Genomic DNA, 20,796 nt, shown 5'->3' with positions numbered 1-20,796 from the left:
ACAAAGAACTTCGAGATCGAGAGACTCACAGAGGGGGGGGGGGGGGATGAAAAGTGACACACCTATAACATATCAAAAAGGGTCTGAATATTACATCTACCATGACATCTACTAGTAGCTTTTAAAGAAACAAGCTTTGACCAAAACACCTTTTTCCAACGAAGATGGTGATACAGCATAATTGTCTTTCTCACTGATGATGATATCTTCAGGAAATATTTCCTACAGAAATATTTCCTACAGTGACAGTGGTTTACCGAATACCACGGGACCGGAGCGGAGATCGAGACGGTTTTAAAAATTTAAAAATATTAAGGTTACAAAATGTATATTTTCAATAATTAAAAAACAAAAACATATTAGAATCATTTTCAAAATATTTTTATTGCATCATTTGATCATAAATAATAAAAATTACGACACAAAAGTAATAAGTATTAGCGAACGAGCTTCATTTATACTTTAGTTAGTCTCCATTGGTTTTCCAAGAAGGTCAATGTCGAGCGACCAAAATGGCACGTCAATCTGTCTCGTTTGTGTAGATTTTGTCACAAGTAATTGTAGATAGCGAAGAAGACGCCTAGATTCTTTGTCTCTGATGATCAAACATGGGTCAAACAGCGACTACTCCTGTGAACCCCGGCACTCAGAATAGTCGCAACAGCGGTAAGTATACTGAGAGAAATCGTTTCAGCATCAGCTCAGTCTCAGAGAAACGTCATGTCAGACTATCGATGCCGTCCTATTTTATGTCCGGCATTTTCTACCCGTGGTTTTCTGAGTTTTCGGCACGATATCCTCGTCTGTTTGAGGTTGCCTGCCTATTAGTATTACTAGTATTACATGACTAGCCATCCTAGCCAAGTTGTTGTCTTGTGAATGCAGAAACCGAACGTTACGTTCGCACTATTAGTATTATGCAGTGTGTACTGTAAGGCAGTATTTGCAAAAGGCAAAAATGGTATTAGAACCTAAAAACTGTTATGTCTAGTTGAGATATTATGGTTTCTGCACAGCCCGGCCCTCGCCCAGCACTGCCCGTCCGGAGATCACATGAAAACACACATTGCGACACACTTGTGACTAGAGTTTAGACTCTAACTGCTAAACAAAGGCCCCTACTCCTGGGGGGCATTTCATGAAGCATTTTGTCTGACAAAGTTGTCAGACAAATTTCCTCTCAGCCAATCAGATCATATGCAAGGATTTCAGTAGCTTGTAACTAACAGTTTGTCAGAAAAATATCTGACCAAAATGCTTTATGAAATGCCCCCCTGATCCTGCTGTCTGGTCTGTGCCCCTGCAGAAACTCATAACTTCTCATGATATGATCGATGGTCTCAAATATAATGAAATATATACATTGTAATGCTGCCATGCTCTCCTAACCTAAGACAAGTAAACTATAAACTAATTTTCCTATACTATAATACTCGAAGTTGTTGTTGTTGTCGCGGCCTTATGTATTTCCTGTTTTATTTCGGCGTTGCTGGTTTCTCTATCTCCTCCCGAGCCGTCGGCTCCGGGCAGTTGCGACCGGTGCCGTCGGCCGCAGGAGAGTATCCTACATCGAATGGCGTGGGTTTCGTCCCCTCTCCGCCTCCGTGTCGACGTCGAGGACGAAAAAGAAAAATTAATTAGCTACATGCATAATGCATTTTTGTGCGTGACGAAAGAGCCGAGCGTTTCAATATTCACGGAACCTGCGCTGGCCTCCTGCTTTCTCGATCTTCCATCTTTTAGCTTGCAGAGACACTGGGGGATACTAAAGATGATGGTGCAGCGAAATCTCTGACATCTTCCGGCGGACGCGCACGCACACACACAATGTACCTCGCAGAACTCTATACACACTCTACATATAACACTGTGTGTATATAGTTCTGTGATGTACCTTTGCCTCCGCCTGTTACGTGTACTGAATGTATTGACGATGGTTACACGAATCTGTGTGTGCGTGACATGGACTACAAGGGCATTTACGTACAGTTCGCCATTATTGGCGTCCCCAAATGAAAACAACGAACGTTGGTTATGTAATTGTATTTTGCACAACTGCAGAATACTATATGCAGCTCAGGTACGTCATTTAGTTTGCTCGCCGTTTGCTCTCAAGTCCGGTGTCATTGTACGCAGACTGTTTAGGACGCGGCTAAATATATTTGCCGATCGTACCCTTACATATCAGATTACACGCGCAGCTGTGTCCATTCGTTTACTGCAGAGCTGCTGTAATCATACATATTCATAAGATGAGCGGACGTAGAGGAAAACCTCGCTTTGCCGACCGCCTATTTTTAAAATTGCAAGTGGAAATAGAATGTGTGGTTCTATGGTCTATCAAACCAAGTTTTGGTGACAAAAAAAGAGGGAGCAAATGAAGACGAATGCAGTGATGTATATATTCTTCTTTCTTCCATAACATAGGAAAAATATTAAAGAAAAAAATACGAGGTCGTGAGAACCTACTCCCACGGGTGCCTATTAAACCTGATGACTATGATCTCCCCCTCCCCAAATAATAACAATGATGATGATAATAATAATAATAATAATAATGATAAGGATAATGATAATAATGATATAATAATAACAATAATAGGAGCAATAATTGTAGGCCTAATAATGTACAATCTGAAGCAGATGTAGTTCTATATTGATATGATATATCAAGCCAAGTTTTGGTGATTAAAAACAACAAGGAGGGAGCAAAATTATGAAGACGAAAATATCTTATTTTTCTCTCATAACGTGGGGAAAAGAAACATGAAAAAAAAAACACAAAACAAACCGAGGCCTTGAGACCAGCCGTGGATTCCCGCGGGTGCCCGCGTGGATCGATGCAAGAGCAGGGGGTAATCAAAGTCATAGTGTTAATATCTTCCCGTTTCAACGGGAACAACCTGTGGGCAGAACTTTCGGGGAATCTCATTTGCGTTTTTGGTAATTTTTCCCTGAATGTTTTTGTTTTTTGCCCTGCGGAGATGGAAATGTGTGTGTGCGTGAGGGGGGGAGGGGTGAGGGGCAACAAGACAACTGTTGGACTTCAACGGGTGCAAATAACCCCTCGAAACTCAAGTTTTATAATAAAAGCAAGTAGTGGCGGGAATGATCCCTACCAATGGACCGGATCGCCTGGCATATACTACAAAAATGTATTATAAAATTTCTGGGAAGGGTGGTCATTTAGAAGACAGCACAATTAACGAAAGAATGAGAAGACTTTTCTTTTTATTTCTTCAATAAAAATGTGCAAAATCGTATTATGAGAAAAAAAAAAATAAAACCCCTCAGACCCGTGGATTTCCACGGGTGCTGCTAGTAGTAATAAATAATGGTGGTAGACGGACGTGTCTACCTCAGGTTCAGCTAACCCCTCTAACGCTACTACTACTAGGGCCCTAGACACAGTCTAGTTTGAAAGTGCACTGTTGTTGTTGTGAATAGTTACAGTAGGAACGTAGTAAAAAGAATGGTAATGTGTTGTTAAAGTGACTTGAACATTTGTTTAGTGTCTGCCATGTCATGTGTATTCCTGTGTAGTATTATCACAGTAGACTATAATAGTGTTGCATCCATTTTGCCTGACTCGGCCAAATGAGTGCACCTTTTCTTTTGACCCGTTCTGTACTGAATTCTGAAATGCCCATAGACTTAATAATAATATGCAGGCCACCACAGGTTCCCGTACGGAATAGGTTAATACATTCCTTTGTATTAACCTTAAGACTAGCGGTAGTGACATAATTATAAAATTTATACATCTTGTAGTCATGTTCTGCCGCAACCATTCTACTAAGATACCCCCAATTAGCTATCATGAGTTTAGCTGTTTCCATGGTGGCTGTGATTCTAGAAACCAAAAGAAACCAAAATTGACTTCCCATGTGATCAAAGACCAGTATTTTCTCTATGCTTTGTTTTTGAGAAAATTATGAATGTCATGGATTTTGTCATTTTATGTGTTACAACCAGCAGGAGGAGGGAATGGGGGATCTTCTGGTGGAGATGCCCATGCCAATGATAGGAGGAGAGTGACCTTTGGGGGTCCTACTGCAGCAATACGGCCCAAGTCACCTCGTCAGCACACCACCACTGGTATGTCCACTCGCCAGAGCTGGCCAAACATTCTTCACCCACCGGACACCATCCCAACGGCAGCGAGCGAGATTGCTGGCCCCAGCAGCGGCACCCCCAACCACCTCTTCCACACAACGCACGGAAAGAACATTGTGCTGTCGCCCAACCACAAGCTTGCAACGCGGAATGGAAGCTTCTGCAACGCCATAGTGTTCACGCACCGGCCTCTCAGGCTGCAAGATCCGCTGCACCTCCAGCTGATCCAAAGCACCCAGGGTTGGAGCGGTGTCATCCGCTTCGGTTTCACCTGTCACTGTCCCGACCGCCTCAAGCCTCACATGTTGCCTAAATATGCCTGCCCGGACTTGACTGTGAAGCCAGGCTACTGGGTGAAGGCGCTGAGGGAGACACTGGCAGCCAATGGCAATGTGCTCAGTTTCTTTGTGAACTCGCGAGGAGAGGTGTTTTACAGTGTGAACAATGAACCCTTTCACATGTTTTTCAATGGAGTGGATGTAAGCAAACCTTTATGGGCACTCATCGATGTCTACGGCAATACTACTGGAGTTAGGATAGTGGGTAAGCATTGAACTACATAATTTGGGAAGAAGCTGCACAGAATATTCTCTTGTATGTTATATGATTAATCTTTAATCTTTTCTTGTAAGTAACATTTGTGTTTTCAATTTCTAGATGCAGTTAAAATCTCTGTAGTGCCGGCTGACACCGTAAAATGAAGAATGTACGTGTGCATTTTAATTTCGCAAATTTTGCGAGAGCCAAGATCTGCAAAATTAAAATGCCCGCAAAAGTTCTTTCCTACACTATACAGTACATTGAATGCCAGTGGCAGTTCCTGAAAATTCTATGCTGTGAAAAAGGCCGTCAGCTTCAATTCAAGAAAATTTCATGCCATGAATATATCATGTTTTACAGTAGGTATGGAGACTGGTTTCAATGTACAACTGTACACCGTAGGGTTTTGCACTCAGTGTTGTATCTTTTTCCCCCACTTGATTTGATAAGAGCATTCAGATCTTGTGTGGGCATTCAAATTCATAATGAACTCAAGTTAATTGAATTCAGCATGCATGCTACAATAGGTACTTTAGTTTAACTTTTGTTTTTATAATTTATCTCCAAAAGAGTACAAAATATTTTGAAGCTCAATAGTTTAAAGGGATTGTGTAGTTTTGGTTGAGACCTAATTTCAGGTTTCTAACATTTTTTGATGAGATAATGAGAAACCTGTTATAAAATATGAAAGAGCATGTAATTCTATGAGGAATTCAACATTTATTTGATGAAAATTGGTTTTGAAATGGCTGAGATATCCAAAAAAGAGCGATTCTAATTAAGTGTGGGACCCACACTTTGTTACGATCGCTTTGTTTTACTTTGTTTTGGGATGTTTCAGTCATTGCAAACCCGATTTTCATCAAATAAACTTTGAATTCCTCTTAAATTGGTATGCTCTGTAACATATCATAAGTGTTTTCTTGGTATCTCGCAAAAAAGTTAAAAGCCCAATTCTCATCTCCACCAATACTGTACCATCCCTTGAAGCTGCCAGTGCAGGTAGCATGCACTGGTAGCATGTGTAAATTCCATTCCATAGTGTGGTCTGTAAACTTGTGATTCAAGTGACGCCAAGTCTGTATTACTCCCAACACCTTGCGCTTCCATTCCATGCTCTTACATTTGATTGCTCTCCGCTCTCTAACACTACATGTATCTTGGTACATACACATCATGGACCCACTAGTCACATACATACGTATACGTAACCACAACTCATCAAATTGCTGCGAGAAAACATACAATTTGTATGTACACTTGTATTCATTTAGAAACATTCTATACATGTATGTAAAAATGAAAAAGCCTTGGATTCTAGGATGTTTTAAAAACATAGAATTAGAGTGAATCTAGTCAAGTTAGTGGGTATTACTCAATAAAGAGAACAGGCTTGTACTCATGACCAGACAATTCATGAGCAATGCATGAAAATACTAGAAGGGTTATCTTTGGAATCTGTTCGAAGTATTTCAGGATTTTGAATGCTCAGTGTGCAAAACTAAATTCCCCAAAGTGTATTTGAACACCAGAATACTGTAAAACATGAAATATTCGCGGCATGAATTTTTCGCGAATTGGAGCCGACAGCCTTTTTCGTGGCATGAAATTTTCGCGAAGTGCCACTGGCGTTCAATGCATATAATGTAAACATGGACTTTCGCGTGCATTTTAATTTCGCGAATCTTGCCGCTCGCGAAATTCGCGAAATTAAAGTGCACGCGAAAATTCCTTGTTTTACAGTACTGTTATTGCGCAGCAGACACAGTTTACAACCTTGGTGTATTTGGTATGGATTTTAATGATACAAATTTAGAATTGAGTGATGTAAGTAAGAATACAAATGCATTAAGTGTTGATATGAATGATTTAATGTTTAAAAAACACAACCAACTTCTTCAAAATTGCTGCACCTGGTGTGAATGTGACTGGCCATTTTACATTAACCAACAAAACTTATACATGTTATAGGGATGTGCAATGAATTCTTGCCTGAAATTATTGTCAGTGTTGTGCCAAATAGATGCTACGGATGTTGCATTTACTGGACATACAAATGTTTCAATGCTTTTGTGCTCTTCAGAAGCTGATGTAAAAGCAAAGAAACTGACTATATATTAAAAGTCATTTCTTCCAAAGGGGAAAAACAACATTTGTGTACAATCTTTGTGAGAAAATGAGAAGCAGTACCATTGAGGAAGTATACTGTAAGTATGCCATGTTGACCTTGGAAATCGTTAGTGTTGTTTCAGGTGAGACTTTACAGAAGGAAGTATCTTTGAGAATTTTTGTAAACACATGTATGTTTCAAATGAAATGACACATCCTCAATTCTCCGGGAAGACTCAAGTGACAAAGGACGGTTCTTTGTAACAGCAATCGACATACTTGTAGGATCCTCTTTCTATGACCATGATTGATTCTAGTACCATGATTGATTTGCCCCATGAGGGTGAAGTGTTTTGGCAGTTAATGGACATTCAAGTCATATGCCTTGACTGTGATTTCATGCAAGTGGAAATTACAAAAAAGAAAGAAAAAAAGAAAAAGAAAGAGGAAAGTAGCTATTGAGATCCCTTTGCATGTGTGGAATTCCATAAGAATTCAGTAAAATTATTGGTCATAAAAGTTCATTACATGGAAATGGCACTTGGGTTTTGTTGAACTGTTTTCTGCTTAAATTTCATGAATATACAACTGTATGACTCTTTGTGAATACTGGTATGCATTTTGTATGTGTGAGGGCATTTAATACCTCCATACATCTTGACACCACAGAATTCACTTTCTTAACCCGTTGAAGAAGAGTCCCGAGTATAATCGGGCAGGTGTCTGTGGCAAATGCATGTTGAAGCAAAATCTGCCCGTCCTCGACGGGTTAAAGTTGTGATTAATTGCAAAAGGAAAACATAGACTTTATTGTGTCAATTGCAAGTGATATTAGTACTGTTTGTTTGTTTTTGTTCGTGATTAGAGTACAGTTGCATTTCATTTACTCCCAAAACCTAGACCTGTTTAGGGTAGATTAACTATTAAAATGTAGATTTTTGAGGAACCATGGGCATGGGTGCCATTTAAATCCTTTTTGTTTGTTTGTTTGTTTGTTTGTTTGTTTATGGAGGGATGTTGGCAGTTGATTATCAATTGGATGCATAAATCAAATCTGACATCTGCCACAGTTAAGGGTTTAAGGTTACACATAGATGTGCATGGGCTCTGGTTCTAAATGAAACTATCTGGCAAAAAAAAAAAAATCATCCACCACTTATGTTCACTTTTGACAGGATACCGGTATTGATGCTACAATATTTGTACATGTTGTGTATGAAACCATTATGAGAATGCAGGTCAAAGTGAAATTTAAATGAGTAGTATATGCATAACAGACTATTGCTTACATGTATGTGTATCTTGTGACATGAAATGACTTGGGCAATAAACTTTTAAGTTACACCGTATACATGTAGTTAAAGAGTTTGACACAGACCAGTTGTTAGTTTTATACAAATAGTAAATTTGGTGAAAACTTGTTTTTGTTTAATTTTTCAGATGAGCACACCATGCCGAACACATTCAATCTAGCTCCAACCTCAAGTTACCCTCACAACGAAATCCTTGCAAGGGGTCCAACTTCATCTGCATCATCTCACTCTCTCCCACCCACCATCAATGCTTCGTCAAGTGAGGGTACTGTTCTGCCCCCTCCTCCTCCCCCACCACCACCGGGCTCGTTGTCGCAACTGCCGCCCCTCCCCCCTCTACCGGCCCCACTTCACCCCCATATACAGCACCTTCCATTCCACAGTGTGCATGGTTCAAACATCTCATTCAGCGATGGCCTCATGACGGCGGAGAGGAAGGGTGACGTCTTCTGCGGAGGACTGGTGTTCATCTGCAGGTCGCTCAAGATGGACGAAGCCGTCTTCATCTCCATCAAGAAGGTCAACCACAGATACATTGGACATTTGGGCATTGGACTCACCAACTGTGATCCCAAAGTGCTGCGGGATGCCCCCATTCCGGATGATGCGGAGCACGTGTACGACAGGCCAGAGTACTGGGTGCTGACGCGAGAATTTGAGCAGCCAGCCGTGAACGACATCCTGGGGGTTGTATTCAATTCTGAAGGTGAAGTCCATTTGCTGAATGCGGACGGCTCCAGCAGATGCTGCCTCATGTTTGTGGATACAACCATACCGCTATGGCTTTACTTTGACGTCTATGGGACCACACAAGCCGTTCAGAGTTTAGGTAAGAATCAGATTGATAAATTGAAATATAGTGTTTCCCAGAAAAGAAAAAAAAACAAAACCCGAGTTTCATTGCAAATTTGTTCTATCAAAATTGTAAATGTGCTATTATGAGATATACATGAATGGAAAGATAAGCTTCTCTTCTTTCATTTGATGCACAACTCAACTCAATGTTCATTATTCATGGGGGGGGGGGGGGGACATAAGCATGTAAGGGTAACCGAATTGGGTCAGAGAAAGTGAAAATATGGTGAGGTCAACCTGGATGGCTACGAGCCTCTTCATACAAGTTTTATATCAAAATGAGTGCACTTCTACAGTGTACATTGGAAAGACCAAAATACACACTGCTGTGATACAGAAAAAGAGCTTGTATTGATAGCACAAACTCTATCTTTCAATCAAAGTGATTTTTTTCGTCAGAATTTTAACACAAATAAACATGAATTTTGGCCATGAATGCTGACACTCTTGTCTACACTTTGGGAATCTGGTATACCAGGTTCACGTACAGGTGTATGTGAGTTGACACTTTGGGAACCTGGTATGTACAATTTTGTATTAGGTCCCGGTAAGGAACAGGTCTGGTTGATATTGCTAGTAAGCTTTCTGGTTGTTAAAAACATTCTTAGTCATAAAGGCATGCTTAGACTTTGAATACATGTGAGTAACCTGGTTTATTGAGAAATAGATCTATAGCTGTAGACACTAGATAGATAGTTGACGAAATATGACCCAAAACATCTGCAGTTGGTTACCCACTAATCAATTCCAAAGGTGATAAAGTTGCCTAAGTTTCAGTTTCATTCCTCATGAAAGTCAAAGATTTGTTAAACTATAACTGTAAGTTGCAACGACTGAGTATGATGAAGTGAGCCGTCTGAATGGTTGAGTTCAAAGAATTTGAACGCTTGTGACGCCTTCGTTTCTTGGAATTGAAAATGGCAGTTAAGTCAGCTTTCACAGTTTTACTTTTGAGAATGTGATTTCCGTGTATAAACATGTGCAATGACAAATTGAGAGCAAAACACATTGTGCAAACATCCATAGTCATGGTTTTATGGCTGATTTTGTATGATTTTTTTTTTTATTTTTTAAATGAGCTATTGGGTTTACAAGGAAGTGCCAGTAATGGTTAGTGCAGGAAGAGTTTAGAGTCGTGTTGCTATGACAATTCATTATTCTGTACTACTTTGTAAAGTACAACTGTATATCAGTCAATGAATACTGATTGGGGACATAGCAAAAAGAGAGAGAGAAAGGTTCATACAATTTTATTTACAATAGCATGTGTATAACAGCAGCTCATTTGTACATGTGCACTGTGCATCTGTGTCCAAAAGCATACAAACTATGTGTGTGTGTGTTTTAGCAACAAAGCCATTATCATGTACAGTTTTTTACCAAGTTCGTTATCTTGTTTGCAGGACAGTGTGTATCATTCTGTAACACATGTTGCATGGAAAAAAAAAAATGCATTGAATAGTCATTGCCCTGCAGCATAACTTTTTACCTGTTCAGCATCATGCATGTATCTGGGAACGTACACATACAGTTGTACTCAATATGAGTACATGTGTGTGTGTGTGTATGTATTTTTAAATCTTTATATTTTGAATTAAATGCAGTAAATTGAATCTGACTCCTGCAATATCATGGCCAAGTACACTACATTTTGGATGTATACATACAAATTTTGTATTAGCATTCAGATAGGAAATTGAAATATAGATTATCTGGACTAGTTCAACATTATCATTCAGGGAATGATTTTCCAACTTGAATTTGTATAGCAATATATTAACGGCATGAAAATTACGAGAATTGGAGCTGATGGCCTTTTTAGCAACATGAAATTTGCGCAAATTACCACTGGCATTCAATGCATATATAGTGTAGACAAGAACTTTTGCATGCATTTTGATTTTGTGAATCTTGGCTGTTGTGAATTTCACGAAAGTAAAATGTGTGCAAACATTTCTGGATTTACGGTACATACGGTTGGTACACACATTGATCAGAGCCATGTGAGGTGAGGTATGACATCATTACACCTCACATCACATCATAATTATATTGTAGGTTGTAACCCACCCCATTGTTTTGTGAAAAGCCACATAGCTTTCATATTTGATATCCACTTTTAGTTCAACTTGGACCATTCCGCGTGCATGATGCATTAATATCATTTATAAAACTAAAACAGTCATGATAGTGACAATGGAAACCTTATCAGGAATTGACACAGCTTCAGCACTAGATATCTCTTTCTGTTATTTCCTCGATTGTCACACTTTTGATAACAATTGGGTCTCACTGGGAATTTCCCCAGAGTGTAGTCTATGCTACAGAAGTTTCTCTTTTTTTATCAATGAAAGGAAATCAAATATTTGTTGTTTGTTTGGATGTTATTTTTTTTTTATCATGGAACAAAAAATAAAATGAAAGAAAAGCCTTTCCAGAGGAGGAATCCTGCTTACTTTATGAAAGACTGTAAATGAAACATCACAATTACATGTGTACCAGAGCAAGTCAGGTAAAATAATTAGCAAAACAAGAACGGTACAGGTAACACTAACTATGTACTATTAAGTCAACTGACTGATATCAACAGAAGCAGTAAATACTTCCCAAGGATGAAAAGCAAAGAAAGAGACTAACCTAGCTACTTTGTAAAAGATAGTGAAGTCTTCCTCCTGGCTGAAATGTGGTCGATGCGCAATTGTTTCTCAACTGACCTTTAATATTCTGCAGTTTATTCTAATACAGTTAAACTCGCCTAAGTCGATGTCGCATATATGTCGAATAATCGCGCAAGTCGAAGATTTTAAAAAGTCCTGATTTTTCCCCATTGACTTACGTGTATTAATTCACTCACAAGTCAAATTTTTGAAGTCGAATACTCGCCTAAGTTGATGAAATTCCAAGAACACTTTCTCGGAAAAACCATTGAATTCACTTTGCCTAAGTCGAATAAGATTTTATTGTGTAATAAATCACTGTCAAAATCACGAGACGCCAGTTTTTGTTTACATACAGTATTACCAAAAGAAACTTTGCGTCAATAAACATTAGGGAGCTTTAGATTTTAGACACGCGGACGTTCAAAGGAAAAAAACATGGTCTGAGCGTGCGCAGTAGCGCGCGTAAAGTCAATCTATTTTTAGCTTGCGTCGCCTGAGTTGTTTACTACGCGTACTGGGCTGTTTTCACGTCCGCACAGTTTGCGACGTAGAGAGCTTCTTCATGCACTGATCATATGGGGGCGCGATTTTATTTTTTATACGTTGCGTCCCAGCGTAATCTAAAGCTACGTTTCCACACGACGCAGGGAGAGGAGAACGTCCAGCGCAAGCGTCGGCTCAAACGTCCGTGCGTCAAAACCTAAAGCTCCCTAGTAAAGTTTCATTAACGCAAGCGGTTTCACCTGAATCGTTATTAACGCAAACTAACAATCGGGAAAATTAACGTTTGTAGTAACGATGAGTAACGATCCCAAGCGCAAATTAACGATGTTTCGTTGACATTAACGATAGGTAACGCAAGAACTCACGCGAGATTTTGGTTTCCGTTACCCAGACCAGGTGAAAGGACGACGTAGCCCCTGCCGAGTGTAGCGATCTATGCCTTATATACTTGGCGGAGTCTTTTCGCGAATCGAATCACGATTTCGCGAATGGTTAATACGCGACCAGGGTCACAAAAAACGCACGCCGGGCCACCAAAAAAAAAAAAAAAGCCGGATGTTTGCCTTCAGTTTTGGAAATGAACAGCGGTAACAATCAGCTCCATAAGATGCTAGAATAAATGTCAGATGTTTGCTCTTAATTTTGGAAATGAATAACTGTAATATTCAATGTGGATAAAGTGTCTTGCTGAAGGGCAAATATCGGGCACACCGCTCCAGCTCTCGGCTCCAGAGTAGACAACATACATGTACATTATACATGTGTACGCGTGGTGTAACTGTAAGTCGAATTTTTTGCGACTTACGCACAAGTCAAAACTCGCCTAAGTCGATGTGTTTTGCTCAGTCCCGAGAAGATCGACTTAAATGCGAGTGTAACTGTATACTGATACATGTACAATGTACATTTTCATGAAAACTGAGAGATATCTACGCAGTGAAAGGCAGCAGATGCATTCCAGGGCATGTTCCATTTCTGTCTATTTTGATGCTGTGGACACAAAGGGTGCCTCATGAATCACATTTGTTTGTTATGCCTTTTTCTCTCTCTCTCTTTTTTGCTGGGCCATCTACCCCAGATCTTATTAATATTGTGATTTAAGAAGAAGAAGAAAAAAAAACACATTCTACTGGGCTTTCTTGATAATGTATGCGCTACATGATACAGAGATGAGCTTGGGTGAAAGGTCACTCAACTACCATTTTAACCTACATGTACAACTGTAGGACTCTCCAGCTGAATATGTTTTGTAAGGAGGATGGGAAGTACATGTGTACAATGTACATGTAATAGACAATAAGTTGGAATATACGGTATGACAGGGTTAGAGGGTCAAAGGTTATTGAACTGAAAAATATAATCGATATACCAGCCCTAACCCTATCTTGGCATGTTCCTTGGGAGTATAATGTGGAAGAAAGGAAGAAAGCAAATTGGTAGAATAGTAGAGATGCAAGTCACAGATCAAGGTCAAAAGTTACAGAATTTTGGCTAAGTACACTTTAGTTCGTCTTGAAGAAATACCTTTGGCTGAGAGAGCTTAACACGTAAATGGGAATAAATTGTGGTAAAGGAGATATAGACTGAAATGGAGGAATTTATGTACATTTTCTCAGTGCAAAGGGGATTACAAATCAAACTCACAAGTCAAACTTAAAGTCAGGGTCAAGGTGTCAAAGGCTGACAGATTGAATCTCATACAAATGAGTTGTCTTTTCTTTTTTGTGATCATGTTAGAAAGGCACAATATCCCTCTTGACTGTGTTGAGTGTGATCCAATTGCTTTCAGAACATGAAGAAGAGAGAATCATTCTTTCATGAATCTTGCAAGATTTCCTCTTAAAAAGTAGCATTTCTCTCGATATTAACATATCAATTGACTTACAAAGGTAAGAGCCATTTATGTATGAGAAAATGTCAGTGCGATCATATGTAATGGCTCTCTGAAACATAAATATGTGTACAGGACATTCATTGCTAATGCTATGTAAAAAAAAAAAGAAAAATATAAAAAAAGAAAAACATTTACATTTAAAAGAACATGTGATGCTGTTATGAGTACTGTAAGTGCATGCATTGAATAGCAATGAATGGTAAGGCACATAACTGTGTCTATACAGTATTCAGCTCAATTTTATTATGCAGGATGATATCACAGCTGGAATACTATGAAGAAGATCTGGATGATTTTTTTTTTAAAGATGTGGGCCTTAACAGGGTGCAGAAAAATTCTTTTTAAAAAGTTTGTAAAAATATATGATGCATATAATTCATGTTTTATTGATTTGGTTTACACTGTATGTATAGACCAAAAGACATCAATAGAGGTCAACATACATTTGGATTGCTGGGACCTTTTAAACGGCATGACACAAGCTGTACCAGCTGCTTGTTTCTGTCACAAAGCCTGTTACATCTAACTTACACACTTTGTGTGTGTGTGTGTATGTGTTTTCACTTGTTCTAGGCTTTCGGACAATCAGCATTCCTAGTACTGGTATGACAGAGACGACTGCAGAGAGCAACACCTCCAACTTGAATACAGCATCGGCTAGCGAGGCCGAGGCCGCGGCTACTGCGGAGCTTCTTTCTTCTCTGAGCTTAACCATGACAACGTCGTCATCGTCACAGTCTATCACGGGGACTGCATCCTCTGGCCAGTCGTTACCGTTGACATCTGCCTCCGCGGCAGCAACGAGTAAGCCGAAGCCGCCCCGCCCGTCAAAGCCACCGACAAAGACTGCAGGGGCCAAGGTCCCCCAGAAACCGCCCCCTGCCCCGTCGGCGGGCGTGTCGGAAGAGGAGGAGTGTTCGATATGCTTCGAGGCGCCCGTCAACGCCGTCTTCTACAAGTGCGGCCATGTCTGCTGCTGCTTCGAGTGCGCCAACAAGATGCGCGGTTCCTCCTGCCCGATATGTCGGGCGGTTATCGCGGACATCATCAGAATGTATAAACCATAGCGCTTGATCATGTGTGTCTAGGGGCTTGTCGTCCATCTCACATGCAAGGTCACGTGATCGACTGTATCCGTCAGCTTGCAGGACTGTGCCGTCAAAGAAGTATGGTGTCAGCAGACCTGGGATCAAATCTCATGTCAACACATGCTGGTATACTGCAGACGGAGATGACGATACGGTAAGGCGTAGCTAAATGAACACGGTGTACTTACAGACAAAAGGTTACTCCTTGGTTCTGTCCTGCTGCAGTGACTGCAAAATTTGTTCATGATATTCCCGGTCATCTGCGATCAAAGGGAAAGGCATATAATGACCGAGATGGATGGGGAAAGTAATGCAGAAGTTCTGCGTCCGGTGGTGATCACGTCTGTTTGTTCCCTGTTGGAATAAATTTGAGTCCTTGAGACTGGTGACATGTGATTCAGACTTCACTTTCACAGGGGTTGAACCAAATGTCCTCGATGGGGTGTGTGTGTGTGTGTGTGTGTGTGTGTGTGTGTGTGTGTGTGTGTAACCACATGTGCAGAGGCTAGAAACTCCCAGGATGCTCTTAAGAATGCTGCTGTAAAAGCTGAAATTTTACCACACTTTGCGCGACAAGAAAGAAGTGCAAAAATAAAAGCACACTGTTTTTTTGTTATATGCAGCACTACTTTATATTTTCTTTTGATTCCGCAGAATTGAAAACATGCAAAATTAATCTTACGCGGCCAATTGCGAAAAATCTCGTGTTCTAAAATTTCCGCTTTTACAGTAATATGCTGGTATGTGTACAAACTTACCTCATATTCCTCTCTTAGAGAAGATCTGAAACTAGTGGGACCCATGCTCTTTTGTTTATTGAACCAAATTTCATGATTTTGTTTGATAATATATACCCTTTTCATGTCTGCATTGCGTGCACTGGTCTGTATGTTGTTTTGGTGCATTACAGTGTCACCATCAAGTAAGACTATTCATGCAGTCTTCAGACAGTAGACGAGGTCTATGTACCTCTGTCTCATATAGACAAAAGGATGAAAATTCCCTGAAGTCTATATTTTGTAGTAAGATGCCATGTGGTATTGGTGCAGTCATTCAATTTTGATCAAAATTTGTCACATTTCTTTTTTGTTGTTGTTGTTAAGGCATTAAGAAGAAGTTAGAGAGGTTTAAATTTGGTGTGAAATTGAGCTTTGCATAGTCAACGATCTTTGGGTCTAACGTGTTTGCCTGAGTCCAAACTGGAAAGTAAGGTACTTGGTCCTCTGAGCTTATTCCAGATCGGTCTGATCTACACATGTATGATCATAAGGGTGGGGTTTGGCAGGAAATTCAAGAGTTGTCTCAATTCAAAAAGTGGTGGATGAATTTGAAGATAAAGATATCACGTAGAATGAAATTTGCCCTTGAGATTTAATTTTTACGCGGCAGAAGGCAGAACTGTGTGACAAGTGGGTTATACAAACTTTGTGTTTGGGTTCAACTTGATGAAGTGTGTTTGCAGCAATTTCCAGGTCAACATTTTGCCATAAAATACTGGACAAATATTTGACAGTACCAAAGGTTTTGAATCTGGTATTGATCTCTGCTGCTTTAGCAAAGCATGGTTTCATATTTCCTGGAAGTGAACTGAAAATTTGTAATGAAACTCTCTTGCTATCAGATTTCCTTTTTCATTTTTATTTACATTAATGTTAAAAATTGGGAGTATATGATGTGAATATAATATGTGTACTCACAAGAAGGATTTCTATGAAATTGTATTTAAAGAAGCATTTACTATTCTCTTTTCAAGTGCATATATATTTTGACTTTCATGCTTCAAATGACATTACAAAGCAGAATAATGATGCTTGAATCTAGAAAGCAAGTATGACCTGAAATAATATTGCATTTTTATTACCTGTGTTAGTTGATTTTTGAGGAATGCACCACCGTGGATGCTCACAGCCGCTCTGCTGCTTGTATGCACCATTGTAGCTCCTTGCCACCAGAGTATACATGTACCAGGTGGGTTGATACTCTCAGCATTATGATGACGAAGACATGTAGCCATCATGTCATGTTGCAGTTGCCGCAACATAAGACAAAAACAGGAATGTGTAGAAAACAAAAAAAAAAAGAATTCTAAAAAGCATTGCTGTCAAATAACAAAGGGTCGTTCTACCTGAATGCTCCCAACACTCCACACATTGAATGCTGGGTAGGAAGGGGTTCTATTTCTTCTTCTTTTTTCTATGTGTGTGTACCGCTTTCAAGGCGAGCCAACATTTTCTGCCGAGCATTTATCCATGCATTTCATGTAATGACATTAATCACACTTTGAAGTATAGCTTAAGTTTATGCAGTTGCCGTGGCAACCAATGTCACGACATGAATAGTAGAGGGTTTCATAATTGTCTTTCATGCATTCACATATTACAATGGTAACAGCGCCCTTTGTCATACAAAAAAGAGGCATCTATATTACATCTCTTACAGTTGTAACATACATGTACGTGTATCAGATGTGAATTCCTTTACTTAAATGTAAGTGTACGTCCAAAACGAAGCTTGGCATGGACAAGATATCTACATAGCAAATATCAGCTTGTTTTATAGTTACAGAAAATATAATGTATATGTTGTGGAAATAGTATGATAATTCAATGCAAATCTAGCAAATATTATTGTTGGCATTGATAAATGAAATATTGTGAAGGTCATCTTAATTACTGAGTACTTGTATCATTGACATAACACCTTTAAGAATGAAACATCTCAATTTGTCCATTCTTTTTTTGAATAGATGTAACAAATTTGTACAGCAGAGCATTATGTGTGATGTTGATGATTCTGCAGTCGCAGATATGGTTATCAGCTGTAATTTTCTTCTCATATCTTTGCTTGTCTATTCTTCTGTGAAGACCAAGAGATCACTATGGATAGTACATGGATGATTAATGATATATTAAGCACCAGATTGGAAACATTGTGTAACAAATTAGATTTTAAATTTCCCTTCCGTACCATGCGTCAACTTAACTAGTGTTCACACGTCCTATGATTTTTGCATCACTGCCGAAGTAAATACAGTATAGGATTGGGAGAATACTCTACTGATGTGTGAATGTATCAGAACCTCAGGCCCTGTGAATACCTCGCACACTGTACTTTGAACATAACTCAATTGGTGCCAGGACCGAACCATCAGAACGATTGTTTGAGACCCTTGTCATTACAATTGGTGAACTGCTTGTGTGCATTCTCATTGACATTTTTTGACAGTTGTTTATAGAGAGGTTATTAATGAGACACTGAGGGTATTTAGAGCTGAGGACGTATCCTGCACTCTAGGTTGGTACTGAGCAAACATGTCTGTGTGATGTTATGGTATCATTTAGCTTGCTACTTCCCCCCACCCTCATCTGTGCGTGAAATTCTTAGAAGAAAGTCAAAACAGCAATAGTGGAAGATAATGAAACTAATGCGCAAAGATGGCGAATCTGTCACTTGTTCTGAGAGGGCTGAGCGAGATCTGAGTTTTTCGTTTGAAACCGTCATCTTCATCACTAAGTAGATGTAAATTGAGCTGTGGCTTACAGAGCAGTGGCTTACAGCTGTGGAAAAAAAACAACGAACCAACACACATTCATGGAAGCTTGTCTTATTGTCATTCATACTTTTAGTGCACATATCAGGTCTGTTCTCCCCCACACTCACTGTTTTTTTTTTTAATAATAAAAATGAGAGCATTGTCGTCATGACAGAGTAATTACAATGTATATCAATGATACAGATCTGACACTTTCATGTCATATAGAATGTAACTGTGCTTCAAATTCTACCTGTATAAAGTAAAGCCATGTTCAGGCCCTGAGGAATAAGTAATTGAAACTCAAGATACCTTCATATCATGGTCTCAACTTCCGGGGGAGTTTGGGTGCAACTTGACATCACAGTAAAAAAAAAAATGCCAACCCAACAATGACAAACATATTCCTATTAGATTGTAGAAGAAGGAAGTCAAATGCCTTGTTTTATATATATCATGTAATACAAATGTAGTACATCATTAATGAAACCAATAAGTCAAGGCTACTCTGAAATGTGTAGGCGATTGTGCACTTTGCTTCTCGAATCTTAATGTGTTCTGCACTGTTTGAGTACAATATATGGCATTGGGTACGCATTCCAGGAAAGCCACCCCGTGTTGACCACTCTGCAATGACGAAATCTGCGATGCTATATCTTACTCGTCCTGGAAGTGGTTAGGTACTGTGGTCAATGCGGCAAGGATCCAGCAGTGTCCTCTGGGTAGGGTAGCACATGATAAGTTAGGAAGCAATAGAGAAAAATTTGAAGAAACCAATAAAAGGAAATGCAGTGTGTGTCGTATCATGGGCATTGCTGCATTGTTATCACCATCTACAACATTTGCAGCTTCTCATGCTGCACCAAGGAGCATAGTTCCTGGTCTTATATGCAGAGGAAGCAGTGCAAGCGATAAGGATGTTGTTTGTTGTAAGCTGGAATATCTGCCAGGGTACGACCGGGAACCTTGCCAAAATTGCTCTGTTTGAGATAACATATCCAAGTACGTATGTTTACAAGCTTATCTTGTGGAATATTGCAGCCCCCCCCCCCCCCCCCCCCCCCTCCCCCCCCCCCCCCCAAAAAAAAAAAAAAGAAATGAAGGAAAGGAAAGAAAAACAAAACAAAACCAGAACATATCAATAAGAAAGAGCAGCATTCTAGCTTTGTTGTTGTTGTTGTTGTTGTTGTTGTTGTTCTTTTCCTGCTTTCAACAGATGTCAGCCCTTGATGCTCCAAATATTACCCCAGATGTGGCTCTCCCCGGTGAGGGCTGAAAACGGTTAAAGTCCATGTAGAGGCTGTGATTTTGTCGGTCTGAAACAGATATGATAGAACATCACACAAGGTAGACTCACAGACTTAATGTGCCCAGGCCAAATATCATACTGTTTTGTTTGCACATCTCATGACAGTCTTGGCCATTGCAAAATTATTCTTGTTCATAAGCACCTAGGACTTTTGCTGTACAGTGGACTCCTGTTATAAAGAAGTCCTCAGGACTGGCAGTTTTCTGTCGTTATATCGAAATTTCGTTATAACGAAATAAACAAACAATAAAAAACAGAGCAGAAAATGTTATGGCCTAAATCTTATTTTGTTCTAACTGTGTTCGTTATAACGGAAGTGCACTGTATTTTTTATGTGTTCTAAGGAAATTAAGCATAAAATCTACCAGAATGAATGCGCAGGAAATGATGTCACCAAGTTCATGCCATACCTGATAACATTATTGTGGCGTTGCAGTACAAGTATGCCTTTAAGGCCATAAGCTCTGTAGAGGATGTCTGTGAACAGACTTGACCTTTGACCCAAGAGTAGTGCTCAATGTATCAAAATTTTAGAATCGGATGTTTTGATACCTGCAGACTGCTTGTATCATGCAACCAGATGGTACTGTACTAGTAGACACTTTCAAACTTTGGGCACTAAGTTCTTGAATACTTAATTGTAGTGTTGTCCAAGTATCCAAGCTGTAGATACGGGAATTCGCTTGTTTGTTTGTTTGTTAGAACAAATTTTATGTGTTTGCCTCGAATTTGAAGCATGCGTTAGTCTTGAATGAGACTGATCTTCTGGATGTGCCTAGTGCCCGGTATGCCTAGTACTATGTGACATACATTGTGTGTTTACCAACAAGTAGGCAAACTTCCACAAGTCTTGGCATTTGCTAAATGTAGTCTTGT

At 39.6% G+C, this 20,796-nt stretch overlaps 1 protein-coding gene across 2 annotated transcripts; it reads left to right on the top strand.

The window, feature by feature from the left end:
* Positions 1–492: 492 nt before the first annotated feature.
* On the top strand, positions 493–19,397 carry LOC139719248 (E3 ubiquitin-protein ligase NEURL1-like). 2 transcript variants are annotated; one of them, XM_071630679.1, is made up of 4 exons: positions 493–666; positions 3,979–4,659; positions 8,206–8,907; positions 14,565–19,397. In XM_071630679.1, the coding sequence occupies exons 1-4, from the start codon at positions 609–611 to the stop codon at positions 15,056–15,058; spliced, it is 1,935 nt and encodes a 644-aa protein (XP_071486780.1). In that variant the 5' UTR covers positions 493–608; the 3' UTR covers positions 15,059–19,397. The 2 variants fall into 2 exon arrangements, with proteins under 2 accessions (XP_071486780.1, XP_071486778.1); XM_071630677.1 differs by having other exon boundaries at positions 3,976–4,659.
* The last annotated feature ends 1,399 nt before the right edge of the window (positions 19,398–20,796 follow it).

The sequence above is a fragment of the Diadema antillarum genome, unplaced genomic scaffold (assembly GCF_040938485.1).
Source record: "Diadema antillarum isolate AM-2024a unplaced genomic scaffold, OU_Dant_1.0 scf00000107, whole genome shotgun sequence".
Taxonomy (NCBI): domain Eukaryota; kingdom Metazoa; phylum Echinodermata; class Echinoidea; order Diadematoida; family Diadematidae; genus Diadema; species Diadema antillarum.
Note: the sequence above shows the minus strand (reverse complement) of the source record. Positions and strands in the feature narration are given on the sequence as shown.

Excerpts from the sequence above, each read along its gene's own strand:
- LOC139719248 (XM_071630677.1), top strand. The coding sequence starts at position 609 with ATGGGTCAAACAGCGACTACTCCTGTGAACCCCGGCACTCAGAATAGT. Across the intron at positions 4,660-8,205 it reads TACTGGAGTTAGGATAGTGG|ATGAGCACACCATGCCGAAC; the intron begins GTAAGCATTGAA and ends TTAATTTTTCAG. Across the intron at positions 8,908-14,564 it reads ACAAGCCGTTCAGAGTTTAG|GCTTTCGGACAATCAGCATT; the intron begins GTAAGAATCAGA and ends CACTTGTTCTAG.